Raw genomic sequence first — 16,827 nt, 5'->3', positions numbered from 1 at the left:
TTAGCAAAGAGGTAGAGGGCAAAGACAATGATGCCCTTGTCAACCGATGATGAGAGCTCATGCATGAAGCCACGAACTCACGATATATCACGACGCAACTAGGGGTAGTGGTAGGATGCAACTCACGATATATTGATCGGATGCATATTTATGTACATATAAATAAAAGTGGTGGTCACGTCCTCAACTATACAAGGAAGGAGGACTTGTTGTACAAGAAATACGCATGCACAATATACATCTCAACATCAACGAAACAGACAACTTTCATGCTGGCAACTATAGACAATTTTGACCATTTTTTCCTTTGGAGGCAGCCTTGAGAATTGTTCTGTGCGAGCCAAAAACTAACATCAGCAGGATGCTTAAGATTGCATTCATACAAGCCACGTGCGCTGCAGGAAAATATGCTAAAAATAGAGACGTTTAAATCTAGTATTTGCACAAACCGCAGTGGACCACATGAAATTTCACAGAGGGAAAAAGAATTTACAGAAAGAATAGCTTGCAGTGCAATTCTGTTGCCTAAAAAACAGAAAATGCACTATCATCGAAAAATAATCTAGAGACACGTGTGGAACTCTATCCGTTGCTGATAGCGATTTGAAGCAGGCTGGCGCAAAGTACTGGTTTGCGTGCGTGTATATCCCAAGTCTCTTTGGCATACTGGATGCCCGAAGTAACTTACATAATTACACAGTTACACTTGGATTCCAACTTTGGAGGCTTCATATTAACAGATGCCCTTGTGATTCCTGAAGCAGAACGTGCAGGTGAAGGATCTTCAGCGATGGATTCTTTTTCAGCGGTTTCTGTGATGGTTGTTGTTTCACCTTCCAATCTTTTCCTTTTAACCTTACGATTTGGGGTTCTTCTGTGGGGCAGCTTAAGGAAATCATCCTCGTCTGGAATGGGCTTCCCTACAATGGTAACAGTTGGTCGATGGCGTTCTGATTCTTGTTCGTGCTCCAGTGCAATTGTTGCTGCCTTGTATGCTAGATCATGAACGATAGAACTACACAAGAGAATTGTATCAGTAGCTTCTTCTAAAGTGAAGCACCTCTGAATTTGTTTCCTCGACCCTTCTACTGCCTGAGGTGATTTTTCTACAAGGTAGAGAGAATGATTAGGCTAGAACACAACAAGAGTCATAGGATATGTCCAAAAGAAAACGTCAACTGTACATAGAAACTGGTATCATAAATGCAACAGCATATTGGATGTGAAAAATGTATAAACCTCGTCTCACTAATACTTCCAGTCACTCATTTGTCCTTTATGTTTCTTCTCCAGACCAAAATGCATGCACCAAAACTACTATTTTTTCTATCGTAAAACTTCTGTTAGAACTATCATTCAGGACTTTCTTTTCTTTATACTACACATTTTCTATGTTTTCCTGACATATGCATAGAGTAAGCAATAATCAAACATGCATGCCAGAGACCATGCTAATGTCTAACTCGTAGTCTATGTACAAGCAGGGGTAGTATTCCAGCACTTTAGGACAACTAAAGACGATTCTCAGAAAGGCCAACTAAAAATGATTCTCAGAAAGATGAGAAGGACACATCACACAATCGATGAATAAAGGATAAACATGAGTTCTGACAGAGAAAGGAATTTCCGAAACTTGATTACGTTAAACGAAAATTAGAACAGCCCAAATACATACCACCGTTAGGAAGTTCTATTATGCTAGTTCCAGTCCTAGAAACCAACACATCTTCCTCTGAGATGGCAGACACACAACAATCATCCAAGATGTGTTCCTCAATTGAATCCTGAACTGCTTCAGACTGCATTATAAGGTTATCTAAGTTCTCCTCACTTGGGTATTCTGGAGTGCCAACTAAACAGCACTGAACGGTATCAGAAGTATCTTCATCTGTTTTTAGCATGCAACTTCCCTCGGCAGCTGAAGATTCTTGGACATTAATTGGCTCTTCCATCTCTGACAAACACATATTAGTGGTGGAGTGATCGTTGTCAGCCATCCTACCCATGCTGATTACATCTTCTGTCTCACTCGACCTATCAAAGCTCGAGGAGTTCAAGTCAACAGGGATATCATCATTGACAATAGGCCGTGCAGTAGACAAACACTCAAGAGCATTTGACAAAGCATCCTTACTAGAACCATCTTCTCCGGCAGAAACCACAGTTCTTGAAGCACTGCTTTCCAAAGTGTCAATTCGGGAATAAGTGTCTTCAACTGCATCAGTTTGATGGCAAAGTGAAGCTGAAGAACCACTAACTGACATATCTGACACCGAAGCTATGCTTTGACGACTCATAGTACTGCTTGGTTGAGCTTTCTCGAAGTCACCCTTCTTACTGCTACTACGCCGCTCAAAATGTGCATCTGATTGCCTTGAAGATCCTAAATCAATGGAAGAAGCTGAAGAGTTGTCACGTCCAAAGCTACGCTTCATCATATTTATACCATCTCTTGTGTAATATGGTTCAGAACAAACAATATTAGTAGCAGCTAGGGCGCTCCCTTCCATGACTGGCCATTTGTTGCTGCTTGATTTCTGGTGCAAGAGTACTGATATCCCAGCACCTTCAGCACTTTCAACCTTTGGAAACGGATGTATAGTTGATCCCAGTTGATGAGAATTATCACCAAATGCAGTTTCAGATACAGCTTCATTATGTTGGCAGTCCGACTCATTAAGGCATGGAGGTAATCCATGGTTGCAAGTATCCATTTGGCCTCTATAAGGGCCATGCTCCGCTGATGTTGGTTCTATTTGTTGGTGATTACTTATGCTAGATCGACTAAATGAAACATCATCTTCATTTTCCACTAAGGAATCAGATTCATGATAGGGCCTCATATTCTCCTCATAATTCACTACTTCCTGCCCCAGTAACATGTCCTCATCTGTATCCACCATCGACTGACCTGGAGGACATTTTTCTGTACAATCCGCTAGAGGTTCATTGTTCACTGTTTGATGACCGAGAGATGCATGTTTGCTGTAGTCTACACTATCTGGGGCTATAGAAGGTTCAGATTCAACGCAAGGCTCAGAATTTACAATTTTATTACCATGTTGATGTGCTACTGAAGTCCATAACATATGGTCTGCAGAAAATCCTTCAACCTTTGAAGAGCACTCTCCGCAAGAGTCACCTTTTCCATCAGAATCCATCACATTGAAAGACATCCCACATCTACTGCAAGTAGCCATTTCACCATGTCCAACCTGAGAACTATCTGCACCATCATATGGCGTTTGATTAGCTGCCCATCTTTCCATATCAAAGTCATGTTTATCACTCTTTACGTATTTTACTCGAATGGGCGAATCTTCTACATATTTTGTGCTCTTATTGTAACTGGTTTCTTCATTCAACTCATCCAACTTATCAAACATAAATATGTCCTCATGAACTCGAAGGCCATCATCTGCGTCCCATTCACCAATAAGATCCTGTTGCTCTTGGTCGCTTTCCACGTAAGGGCCAAAAGTGGCACCATGCTCAGAGCTTGCATTACTGCTAGTTGTCATAGAGGAATTGTGTGAGAACATAGGCTTGTGCACATTATTTATTTTGCCAGCACCAAATGTGGTGGCAGGGACACTTGATAGAAGTGGCCGGAACCTATCTTGAGGACCTTTCCGATGATCCTAGAAAAGTAAGAACACATTTCTCATCTTAGTCGCGATTTAAGGAAATCTGGAATACAGTAAAGAATAGTAAGGTCTCAACTTGCAGTAAAAGCACATTAGATGCATCACGCAAATAAACAACAAAACAACCAAGGAGTAACTATTTTTGGCAGAAAACGCTACACTAATTTGTTGAAGAAAGGATGAGAGCAATTTACAGTATCATACAATATCTGATTGAATGAATAAACATTCCATGAGTTAAGCAACTTAGTCATAAAAGGTAAAGGAACCTAGTCACTGGAGCAGGGGCATTTGCCAGCCAAATTTTCAGGATGAACAAATGTTTTCGTTTCAACCAATGATTTCTTTTAAGCTATTATGTGACTTAATTCACAAAGGCATCCGTCCAAAGCATTTGACCACTCAATACAGTTGGTGTAACCGTTGTTTCCTTGTCAAAGTATAACAACAGAAATTTACGGAAGCCCCTGGATTCCTCCAAATGGGAAGCTAAAACCGTTAAGAAAGTAAAAGGGACTAAAACCAGTGTAAGTGAGTAACTGAATGAATAAATTGTTAAATATGCTATACAAATTTACGATCCGTCATCCTACTAAAAAATAGGACTACGCTTTTTTAGGGGACAACACTTACCATCAACCAAACAGCAGAATCAAATGACCATTTTGGGGCTGAGATAGGGGAAAAATTCTTGGACAGCTTCTTTGATGATGCAATACTTCTCGTCTTCATCACTGCCAAGCTCTTTTTTACAGCTGGGCTGCTGGAATAGCCTATTGATATAGACTGCATTGAGTCCAGATCATCATCACCAGACGATGTTGCAGAAGCTTTGCTGTGTGTGCTCAATCGATCCCGTTCGATGCTATGTGATGAACTGGCTCTTCTAGTTGGAGTAGGAGACATTGATTGCCTTCGACCTCTTGAACCTGTATCTAGTCCACTGAAAGATGTAGGGGATCCACCCCTTGAACGGGATACCGAACGATCTGGTAGAGATGTACGAAGGTTTGGAGGTGCATTATAAGAGAAAGCAGGATCATTGGACTGCCATCCTTGAGGTTTTGTGGAAGAAGATCTGTGATTAGCTTTAACTGGAGAGGCTCCCCTTGTTCCATTTAATGCTGAGCCACTTGAACCAGCACTCATCCTTCTAGAGACTGGACTTGCAGACCTTTGTGGAAGCGTCGATATCTTAGCAGCTGGAGGGGTTGAAGGTCTTCGCGATGGCGTTGGTGGTTGAACAGAAAGTGGTGGGCTAGCACGAGAAGCTGAAATAGGCGATTTTGTCCTTGCCATAGAGCGTGGTGACAGGCTAAACCTATTTGGGCTTGCACTGCTTCTACTAGACCTTTGAGCATTATCCATCTGTGTATGGACAATAAATAACAAAACAGGTGGGTATTTGTTGCAAGCCCACATTAAGAATTCAAGAGCAAAAACTATGGCAAACATACCGTGGATGGCCTCGAGATTTGCATGCCCTTACTCTGAGCCCTGCCCCTGGAAGCCTGTCCAACAAACTGTTCTTCTTCATCATCTAACGAACGGAAAAGTGGAGTCGCTGGAGGAGTCAACAGCCTATAATTGAAAAGATAGAAGGCGGTCAAGTAGTTTACACATGCAAGATTTGCATATGTTAAGTGTAAGAAGTATAATCTGAGCCAAAGATATTTACAGTAATTAAAATAATTGTAAGAAACATCACAGCACCATATTATGCTCAAGTTTATGCTACAATTCTGAGAAACGATAATCCAAAAACAAGAGTAATTCGTATTGTAATTACCCATCCAAAGCATTATATAAATAGGGCATTTGTTAACATGCTTTAAACCAGGGGTGAAGCTGGAGGACATCATTGGGTTTACCTCTCTTGGTTATGGTGCAATCTTCCACTAATGAGCAATGTTAAAGACTAATTTAACGAGTGTTTGATGAATTTCATTGGGTACACCTGAACCGAACGCTTCTACCAGCTCTGCCCTACTTTAAACACGAAAGGTATTATTATGTTCTTACATTGTCATTTTGTAACATCCCATTTTACTGCTGTAGCAAACAGTGACCTTCGTTCAAGCCTTTAACTAACAACTTCGTACTTCACGAGAAATATTGAATGGAATATTCAGTTATTCCGCAGACATGGATGCCTGAATAACTATTATGAAGTCACTGCACACTAAACCTGGGCATACCCCAGACTGGGCCGAATTTCAGGCCAGGCTTGAAAAAGCACAATGCTCTGAAGCACACCAAAGAACTGTACTAGTTATGGCAGTTTTAAATTGCAACATTCATAAAGAATGGTTAATCATTAATTAGACCTTCTGTAAGCAGTCTTCTTGTGTACATATGACTCAAATACAAACTACAGGATGTTGCGAGCATTTTTCTTTCACATATTCATCGTCGAAAACCTCATGAGCCACAATGAGGAGTGGGTCATAGCCCTGTGATGACTGGGAGGGGAGTCGCATCTCCGTTCCTACCTGTGTAGGACCCCTGTGGAGCAGATTAAATCTCGTTGATTTATGCTGTTGGGCAAATATAAAATAGTGTATCTCCTTGTCCTCTTAATAATATGCCGGAGGCGCTAGTCTGCTTGGTCTCATTATTGAACCTTAGGCCCTCCAAATGTAATCGGTGCCCCAGCAACAACAACAACAACAACAATGCCTTTAGGCCCAAACAAGTTGGGGTAGGCTAGAGCTGAAACCCATAAGATCTCACAACCAACTCGTGGTTCTGGCACATGAAAGAACTGGGCATCGGAACGTAATCGGTCCCCCATACATCAAAACGTTGCCACCTAATCTGTGATGCCCTGAGGAAAATATTGGCGCCGCTCTAGCAGTGTGTGTTTGCAGCTTATAAAAATGCCGGACACGCACATGCATAAAGGGACTTGACCCAGCCAATTTTCCACCTCACATCGGAGCAGCCTAGCACTTCAAAAACTTTTATTGCGTGGAAGAACTGGGCATCGGAACAACTAGGTGCTCCAGTTCCCTGAAAAAAAAAATATCTGGCATCGGCTGGGCAGTGCAGGGCACCGGAGTGAAATGGACCAAAAGTTGATTTGGCACCGATTGGGGCATACGCTGTGGAAGGCCTTAGGAGATGCTCCCTCCAGGTCACGAATAAGTGACCTTTCGTAAAACTTTTAAACTTTGACTGCCAATATGATTTTAAATATTTGATTGGAAACTTGAAAACCATATGAATAGGTTTGTTTACAAAAGTATGTCAAGAATACAATATTATACTTTTCTGGATTATATATACAATACAGTATAAATTAGTGGTCAAAGATGCATCTTGAAGACCATGTCAATGTCCAAAACTCCACTTATCTATGAACCGGAGGGACTATAATGAAGTCAATTGAAAGTCTATACAGCATTTTAGCATGAACACTTTTATTAGAACAGGCCTGGCATGTGACCCACAGCACTAAAAGGATATGGATTACGAGATTATGTTGATGGGGGGGTGACTACAATAGAAGAGCTGCTCCAGGTAAAAGAATAGAAAAATTCTGTCCGAGTTGTCAGATCCGGGATGAATGGTCCAGATTCTATTGGATAAATCTGAGTGCGCATGTGCTAGCTTCTTTGCACAAAACTCTCTTGCTTCTGAAATAAACAAACACAGGCGGCGAGTCCGGAGCTCTCTCGAACTCTCGCTGCTACAGTCAAGGCGAAAAGGGGGCGAAGTAGAGGTTGGTGCTTGCCGCCAGCGAGGCCGCGGTTCCCTGTCGCCTCCGAGCGCCTTTTAGACACCGGGAGGTGGCGGGGAACCGGCATCTCCGTCTGGTTGGCATGTATAGTTCTAGATCCTTCTAAAGGTTTGGTTCCTGGCGACGGTGGTGAGACGGGGCGGCGCCGTCGCTTGGTAATAAGTCCCTCCGGTCCTCTCCTCGTGTGAGCGGCGTCAGCTCCGCCGTCATCCGCGGACTGGTGAGGGCGGGGTGGTCGGACACTGGAGTTCCAGCCGTTCGGCACCCTGGTGTTGGAGTCGAGGGATGGACGTCTGCCGTTTCGGCGTCCCGTGGTGGCGACAGCGACTCCCTCATGAAGGAGGGTGAAGGTGACTATCAGCATGTTGGATGTGTGGCGGACAGATCTGGCTGCCTTCATGAAGGCGGCGTGGCTCTAGGCCCGGATCTGGAGCTTGAGGAGCTCGGAGAGCATTTCCACACTGGAAATTGCTTCCGGCCGATGTGCCTGAAAGTTTCAGATCCTGCTCATTGGAGTAGGTAGGTGGCTACTGCAGCTCATCAAAGCTTTCATGATATGGGTTTCTTCAGCTCCAAGGTTCGAGGTTGTCGATGTTCTTCTCCTTCTCCAACGGCATGTTTGACGGCGGTGGAGGTCCACATCAAGCAGCGATCTCTGTGGTGGAGAGGAAGACAAAGGACTTCTTTGCTATATTTTTGTTATTTTGGTCTTTTTCTTAGTTTGGCGGTGGCAGATCCTTCATGCGTATCCTTCTGGTCTATCTGTATTTGTAATCGTACTTGTACTGGTTTGCTGTTTGCTTTAATACAGATCAGCAAGCGTGTGCCTTCAGGTGTATACCCTCAAAAAAAACTCTATTGCTTCTACTCATTTTGCTTGGAAAATCAACCTCAGCGCAGACCCAAATCCCCCAACTCGTAGCAGATCAACCCTCTCGTGTCGACGACGACGGCGGTGGCGACTACGCCCAATGGAGGTGTCGATCCACTTCCAGAATCACCTTGCCGACGGTGGCGGCACTCTAGATCCAGTGCCTAGCTGGGTGACTACGCCCAGTGGAGGTGTCGATCCAGCTCCCGACCGTCTCTTTGCCGGCGATCTGGCTGCCCCGGTGGACCTCCCATGTCCTAAGCTGCGACCTTGTGCGGACAAGCTCTCCAGGTTACTTTGCTCCGAAGTCTAGAGGACAACCTCGCCCCATCCTTTGTACTACCCCAACCAGACGCCCCACATGACGCCCCACCCCTTCAGGAAAAGCTCGGCCATCCGCCGAAGCCGAAGCCGAAGAAGAAAACTCCAGTCATCGGGTATGCTTGTCTGCGCAGTTGCTACCAATTTTTCTGAGTTATAATACTGTAGCATTTCATTTACTTAGAAAATATCTTTCTTCAACTTTTATTGCAACTGTCCATATCATCTACATAATATTTTTGTCATAGATGGTTAAATGAATTCATTGATCCCTGAAGTTAATCTTGCTTTAAAATAATGTTTGGACCGTATGTTGTATCACTATCGGATGCTAATATAATTTTCTTTGTTTTAACCAACGTACCTCTATGATCAGATTCAGAAAATCAGGGTCTTTCGAAATGGTATGAATGGCGACATTTTTAAATTATAAGCATATGCACATTTAGTTTAGATGATATGTTTTAATCGTGAGTAACAGTAGCTTGGAAGCTTACAATGATTTTTGGGCAAAGGCTATATTCAGAGAAGTATGCTTGATCAGTACAGTAGCTTACCCACTGGCAGCACAGTATGCTATACATACAGAGAGCTATACTAAATTGCTTAGGACAGATCATCCATCAATCCAACAGAATAGGTATATTGCCAACATATGTTTATTCATCTCTTTTGGACCATTCCAGTGAAAAGGCACTTGTGAGACATGTGAACTATAGTGCAAAAATCTTAGTTTAGTATGTACTCACACTTTTCTGTACCAAATTCAGTAAGTTTTGATAGACCTTTATTCAGTATTGATTATCCATAACAAACAACACAATGTTTGCTTACTTCCAAATTTTGACTGGACAGCTCATTTGTGTGTATGCTTACTTCAAATTTTTGACTGACAGCTAGCTTGTGCTCATCTGGGATATGCTTGCTTTCAACTTGAGAGGAATAGCAAGCAGGGATATCTCTCTAAATCCACGCAGAGGAGAATTAATCATTGGACAAGCATGCTATAGTTTGCTTAGACTCGATTTTCAAGCAATTCGGCATTGTGAAATTTCATCATCTTGCCGGATACTGTACATGAGGTAAAAGCTAAAGATTTCTGTTGTGTACCATCAAGATAGCAAAAGTTGATGCAGTTTCGAGTGGCAATCTCTGTTTTTGAGTCGCTCGACTAGTCGTCGACTAGTCGATGAGTCGCACTTCCAGGGTCGACTCGACTCTTGGGATGAGTCGAGCGACTAGTCTCGACTAGTCGTGGTTTCTGGGTCGAACGACTCATTTGGTTGCTGCTGCTGCTGCTCGTCCCCTCCCCTGGTTTGCTGCTCGTCCCCTCCTCCCCTGGTTGCTGCTGCTGCTGCTCGCCCCCTCCCCTGGCTGCTGCTGCTGCTCGTCCCCTCCTCCCCAGATTGCTGCTGCTGCTCGTCCCTTCCTCCCCAGGTTGCTGCTGCTGCTGGTCTGCTCCTCCCCTCCTCTCCTGGTTGCTGCTGGTGCTGGTCTGCTCCTCCCCTCCTCTCCTGGTTGCTGCTGCTGTTGGTCTGCTCCTCCCCTGGTTGCTGCTGCTTAACTCACCGTCGACTCATCGCGACCATGAGTCTAGACTAGTCACGACTAGTCTAGAATCCCCCCCCCCCCCCCCCCCCGAGCCACTCGTCGACTCAAAATCCTTGGTGGCAATGCTTGTTGAGCGGTGATTGTTTTAGTTCTTCATATTTAGTCTTGCCTGTGATGTACCAAAAATGATCCCCTCATCGTATGTAACACTTGATATGTTTATTTGTCTCTTCTGTTGTGTTCTGTCTGCGATGTGCAATTTGAAGTGTATGTTCATGATTTGAAGTGGATGGATGAATGTTCTCATGTACTCATATTTGTCATGATGTTCACATACTTTTAGTGACCAACATGTTTGGATTTCTTGCGTGATTCGTGATGTAGCAGAAGCTACTAATGAAATCAAATATACATGAAGTTTCGTACAGTACAGTTTGTGATGTGCAGTTTTTCTATGAACCTAAGAGAAGACGGGCACCCGTACAGGTCTGAACAAATCTCTTTTTTATGAAGGACATAATGATGATATACTAGAAATTTGAGATCGTCACTGTCAAAGTTATGCTGTATATGCAAGTAGTGGGGGGGGGGGGGGGGGTGTCAAGAACTGTACACTGAGAACCTCCACCTAAATCTGTACCAGTCATCTTCCATCCAATGGCCCTGATTTGTTTTTCTATTCTTTCACCATAGGCTCAGATTGTATTGTAATTGCTCCCTGTTGATGGTCAAACCACAAAGCAGGTACCGTTGTGAACCTTTGATTCACATCGGGATAACTATCAGTCTACCATGCTGACAATAGCCAGACAGCGTGCCTATCAAGGATTGGGTAGACGAGAGAATATCTGGTTCCATTCAAATACATGACCTGCACATGTATTGTACCTCCTAAATTGACACCCAAGGTGGTGTGCTCTAACTATGAAACCCTCCAATACGAGTATCTGAACCATACTTTCCCAATTGTTACTGTTCCGAACTAGGCTTTCCTAATTCTATTTCTAACTCATCTTTCCCACTTGAAGATCTCCTTTCTGAACTCTTCCCATGCCGACTGTTGAATCTTGTAGGCCGACCAGCCGCAATGCATCTGATGCTGGTCTAAAGCAACATACTAATGTCCACAACCGTACACATTAATTTTTTACTTAAAATTAAGGAAAATCTGCATACCTTACAAATAAGTTGAAGAGTTTAGGTTGACTCAATTTTTATGACAACGGATTGTTTAGTGGCCAAACTGAAATGTCAAATGGAGATGAGGAAACCACGGTGTGTCGAATTTACACAACAAATCAGGGTCCAATGTAGCTTGAAAAAAGGATATATAAAACATGGCAGGGGCGGACGCACGTTGATGTATGTGGGGGCAGCTGCCCCCACTTGATTTTTACGTTCACCTGTAGTTTGCCAACGTAGTACGCCATGTGCCCCCACTCAGCCCATTACCCTGCCCCCACTCAGCCCAATTCTTTGTATATTTCTAAAAGATAAACTCCAAATTAAGATGCAGCCCACTGAATAAGAATTCCTTCCATCAGCAGCATACGCATGTACGTTGTCTCATGGGCTGCAGCCTGCGACTCTAGTTACGTTGCCTAACTCGATCGCCAGATGCCCTAAAAACGACTCAATCGCTAGATTACTCTTGTACACGCATGCCTACCTGACGGAATCCCCGATCTCTTCTCTCACGCCGCCGCGTAGCCGCTGCAATCCCCCATCCCTCGCGCCATAGCGGCCTTGCACTATGACACCGCAGCAGCGGCCACACAACCCAATCACCAAACATGGACCCTAATTTTCAATTTCTCCAATTCTAATTGACATAAAGGTAAATCATAGAAGTCATCTAGGTTCCTTTTTTCATAGTTTTTGTTTGTTTACAATTTCTATGTTAGAAACCATGTTAGTTGCACTTACTTTTGTGTATAATTTATCAATTCAGGTGATTAGATTAGTTCAAAAAACTGTGACATATAAATTTCGGTATGCAACTTTCTACTTCAGATTAATGGTTAGTTCGGAATATAAACTCAAATTTATTCAGGTCAACTATCAGTACTTCCTAGTTTCCATCACATTTCTTCTTCATGTATGACATATGAAATTTGGAAATTCATTTGGCGTTTTAGTTTTGTCACTTAAAGTTTCTGGGAAGCTAATGGAGAGTTTTTCTTTTCTTTCAGAAAACAACAACGCCCAAGATGCCTTAACTAGTTGATTTGGACAAGCTCCTAAAGAAGTGATAGTTATACACTATCATGCCGTGAAAGATTGTTGTTTGATGAAACAAAAGGTAATGTGCTAAAGCTCTTTTCTACTCCCTTCGTCCCACAGTATAAAATGATTTCGCAAGTTAGGTTAGCTTGCAAATACGTTTTACATTGTGGGACGGGAGAGTATTTTATTAATACCGGCCTTCTTCGGCGTTTCATTCTTCCCTAGTTTGATAATACTTATTTATTTTTCTTGCAAGTTATAGATTAGATTGTTAGAACAATGTGTCAATAATGTTCTCTTATGCAACTTCGGAACAAGATGTTGTCGTAAATGGTTAGTTTTCTTTCACTTCTCAATTAACTTGGTTACCATGTGGAGAATGAAGTAATTATGCCAAGTGTTTTACTTCATATGAATGTGTTTGCCTTGTTGAGCATGAATACAACCATATATTCGGGTCGGTTGCTCTTTGTTACAATATATGTGGATTGCACTAGCCCTTTCCATCAGTTTGGACTTTTGGTTGCGTTGGCTAGTGCATGAAGCTTAACATGGTATCAGAGCTAAGGTCTTGAGTTCAAGTCCTGGCTTTCGCAATTTATTAAAAATTGCTGGTAGCCCCCCTTTGTGTCCACGTAGAGGCCTCTTGAGTCATATGTGAGTTTCGCGCGCCGTCGCTCTCTTCCGGTTGCACGTGTTGACTTGTCTTCCCCGTCACACGTTAGAGGGGGTGTTACAATATATGTGGATTGCAGCCCTTTCCATCAGTTCGGACTTTTGGTTGCGTTGGCTAGTGCATGAAGCTTAACACTCTTGAGCCACACTTGCTAGCTTTGGGTCTTGGCGCTCTTATGTCTGACTGAGATGATGATCCTTGATGACGCTAGTGTCTTCTATTCATAGTCCCCAAACTCTAGTGTCTTTTTGTGGTTTTATTTATTGATTTTCACTTGGCTTTCTCCTAATTAACCGGAAATGTTTGGTTTTTTGTCTAGTTTTCCTTATAAGCTGGACCATCTCTCTTTCTCCATAATGAACTGCAGAAACCCCTGCCGTCGAATGAGGTTCTAAAAAAATGGCTATGTATTTTTGCCCCATCTGAAGTTTTTTTCTTGGGTCCGCCCCGGAAACATGGCCATGGTAATAGTAAAAAATATTTCATTCATTGAAATACACAGGCATTTATCACTGAAAATGCATTTATGCAGATATATGATGTTGAGACAACTGAAGAGAGGTTATCAAAATATTTTCAGCATTTTTTTCAATTAACTAAAGAATTAGAATACCATGTTATCTCGGAGAAACATCACAAGTAGATGACACAAACTCACAATAAAACAAAGTTGAAAAAAACTACATCGTTATTACAAAACTTGTAGCCCATTGAAGCATTATACTGTGTGCAGTCATGCCAACCTTAAATCGAACCAAGAGATGGCATAAAGGACAAATTGCACTCGACAAAAAAAAAGAGGCTAAAGAGTTCCTCATGATGTGACTCGTCTCATCTACTAAACAACTAATTCTCACAAGTATTGCATGGCTACAACTACAGAACCAAGGCTGAAATGCCCACTGATCATTGACTTTGAGCTACCACCTACTGGGCACATGATCGATGATTGCTATTTCATGTAATTTTCTCTTCATTAAGTCGGGTAGCTAATTATCAAGACACTAGACGCAAAGTGTGGATACTGTGAAACCATAACTGCAGCTTGATCTATATTAGTTTCCTTGCCACATGGACACACAGCTATTGGCCGAATCAAGTGATGTAAGGGACAGCAGCATTACCTTATCTCCCTCGTTATCAAATTGTTTTAGTCGATCTTCTCGAAGTTAGATGGCTAGCCAGATTAGTTAGGGCTAGCTTCCAATAAATGTATTGGGCAGAGCAGATGCCAAAATAAGCAATAGAATAGCTAATCTCCCAAATATATCGAGCAGATGTTCATGACCAGCACAAGGCTACATCAACCATATTAATTAAAAGAAAGCTAAGCAACATGTGCTATTAAGTGTCCATACCACTCATAATCGTTTTTATCACCATCCACCTTAAGCAAATCATGGCTTTCCCCTCGTGCTGGGACATTGATACCAAGCTTAACATCTGGGAAAAAGCTCAATTTTGCTGGTAGACATGAATAAAAAAAGTAAGTATTAATAGTGTCTCATCAATAGACACAAGGGAAGGACATTACCAAAATATAAATAAACAAAGAGATGTAGCAAAAACAAAAATAGAACCATATTATTGTATAAAGGAGGAGGGTATCTATGAGCATTACAGATGGATTCATCAAAATCCTCCGATGGTTCCAGTAAGAAGTTCTCAATCTCAGTTTTCTGCATATCAGCGAATAATGTGAGCTCATCATCCTTTGGTTTAGCAGGCAGTGCATTCCCGAAATCATTGACCCTCCTGTGAGAAGACTCCCTTGAAGGAGATCTCCTTCGTGAGGGTGAATGTGGCATCTTTTATGGCTTCTTAATCTCTCCAAGTGCTTCTATGCTCCTTCTGAGACATCAGGCCCAAACCATAAGCCCGAGCTGCAATATAGAACAGTGTTATTAAATGACTAAATAAACCAAATTTGCACCAAAAGAGAAGAGAAAATGGTAGCTATAGAGGAAATTATAGCACAGGACATGTTACGAAAAAGGCATGCTGATTTCATCATGAATTGTGAGAAATAAACAGTCCATCGCATTGTCAATTGAAACTAGCAACCCAACTAAACCAACAAAGCTATCATACTTCAAAAAGAACGAGCCAACAAAAAAGGTGCTAAAAGCACCCAAAAGTTGGACCTGCAGTTTCGCCCACATAAGAACCCAGCTTGCTTAATCGCACATCTCTAGATGGAAGCATCAGCAACACGGGGAGGAACTCCTTCAAAATAAAATGGATGGGAAGCAAAGAACCAAAAGAGGGGCAAAAACTAACGTTGCTATTCTTCAATCTAAAACACACCTATTGCATGCAACGAGTGAACAAACAATAAGACTCTTTTTTTATGAAGGATAATAATATTAATATTGACAAGATACCAATTACCCTCGGCATCTGCAACACGGTATCAACAATTAGTCAAGACATAAGACCTAAACAGTATTTAGTAAAATTCAGAAGAAAACAAAAACAGTGAATCGAAAAGCAAAGTTAAACTGAAATTCAACAATGTAGCACCACTCCATCACCCAAAACATGAAACTGCATCAGCCATGCACATACTAGATCCAGGATGACCAGCCCTAAATCAACAAGGGGTAGAAAACAAGAGATCAATGCCAAATAGAGCATACATAAATTTAAAAAAGAATCTAACAACCGATAGAACACACAAAATAAAGTTCAACTAAAAAAAGACACAGCAAGCAAGTTCCATACACAATAAGAGTAGTTACCAGAGTAGTTGTCTCATTCAATAACCACAAATTCTGTGGAACTGAGCACAAGAACGCCAGCAGGAACAAATTATGGACATTAATTGGCTGAAATTTGCCACATTTCACACCTAAAGCCACCAAACTGGATCTAACAAGCTAGTAATATGAACGAAAAAAACCAAGAATCATGAAAAGGATAAATCTTACCCCCACGTCCCCGCATTCCACCTCTCAACCACTGCACTCAACTATCCCCACTCACGCACACAAAACCAAATAAAGAACCAAATCAACGACGCCAGCGCGGTATGACGCTTCCAAAAAAAAAAACAGCAGCAGTTCGAATCGCCACTCCACCCACCCACATTCCAACACCTGCAGCAAGAATCGGCCGCCCTGAGCCCAACTCACCAGCGTCGTCGTCCTCCGATCTCCCCCGCCGCAAGCGCAAGCGTTGAGGCAGATCCGAGCGCAGCCCCAGTGGACCCTCGCCGTGGGGATGGGTGAGAATTCTAGGGTTTCGCCCTTTCTCCCCCGCCTCCTACCACCCCGCGCTCCTCTCGCTGTTCCTCTTGCTCTCCGTCTCGGCTATCGCCTCCCCTTTTGGATTCGTTGTCCTGCGCTGTGTTGCTGCGGGGAGAAGCAAAGCTTTGCTTCGGTTGTGTCTGCGTCGTGCTCTCGCAGCAGGAGGTGGACTGGGGAAGAAGTGGGCTTCCTTTTCCTTTTTCTTTTCCCTTTTGGTTGTCCACGGTGATTTGTTTTGTTTTATTTAAGAGAAAAATAAAGGAAAGGTTGATCAGTTGTAGGCTGAGATAGTGCCAGATCACATTTACCCCGTGAGGCCTCGTTTGGTTAAGGGGGATTGGGAAGGTTTTGAGATGGAGGGATTTCAAAGGATTGGGTGTATCCGTTCCACCCAATCCTCTCAAATCCCTGGGGCTTTGCTTACCCAAGGAGGGTTTTGAAACACATGGATAGGAAGGGATTGAAGGGGAATGGAGAGGATTGGGTTAAGCAAACCCCTCCTACCAAATGGGCGTCCGAGGATCTGTGGGGTTTCTGACCCTTCC

General features: G+C 42.7%; 1 protein-coding gene across 1 annotated transcript; it reads right to left on the bottom strand.

The window, feature by feature from the left end:
* Nucleotides 1-396: 396 nt before the first annotated feature.
* On the bottom strand, nt 397-16,497 carry LOC123399064. The gene is made up of 7 exons (XM_045093491.1): nt 16,169-16,497; nt 14,656-14,917; nt 14,393-14,498; nt 5,105-5,228; nt 4,281-5,015; nt 1,676-3,641; nt 397-1,106 (listed from the first exon to the last, which is right to left on the bottom strand). Exons 2-7 carry the CDS (start codon nt 14,840-14,842, stop codon nt 685-687), a joined length of 3,540 nt encoding a protein of 1,179 aa, XP_044949426.1. The 5' UTR covers nt 14,843-14,917; nt 16,169-16,497; the 3' UTR covers nt 397-684.
* Nucleotides 16,498-16,827: the final 330 nt, after the last annotated feature.

Source organism: Hordeum vulgare, chromosome 5H (genome assembly GCF_904849725.1).
Source record: "Hordeum vulgare subsp. vulgare chromosome 5H, MorexV3_pseudomolecules_assembly, whole genome shotgun sequence".
Lineage (NCBI taxonomy): Eukaryota > Viridiplantae > Streptophyta > Magnoliopsida > Poales > Poaceae > Hordeum > Hordeum vulgare.
The sequence above is the reverse complement of the archived record's forward strand: the minus strand, read 5'-3'. Positions and strand labels throughout refer to the sequence as shown.

Coding starts and splice junctions, on each gene's coding strand:
- LOC123399064 (XM_045093491.1), bottom strand. CDS start 14,842: ATGCCACATTCACCCTCACGAAGGAGATCTCCTTCAAGGGAGTCTTCT. Junction 5,229..14,392: donor GATAAAAACGATTATGAGTG/GTATGGACACTT, acceptor TTTCAATTATAG/GCTGTTGACTCCTCCAGCGA. Junction 5,016..5,104: donor AAATCTCGAGGCCATCCACG/GTATGTTTGCCA, acceptor GTCCATACACAG/ATGGATAATGCTCAAAGGTC.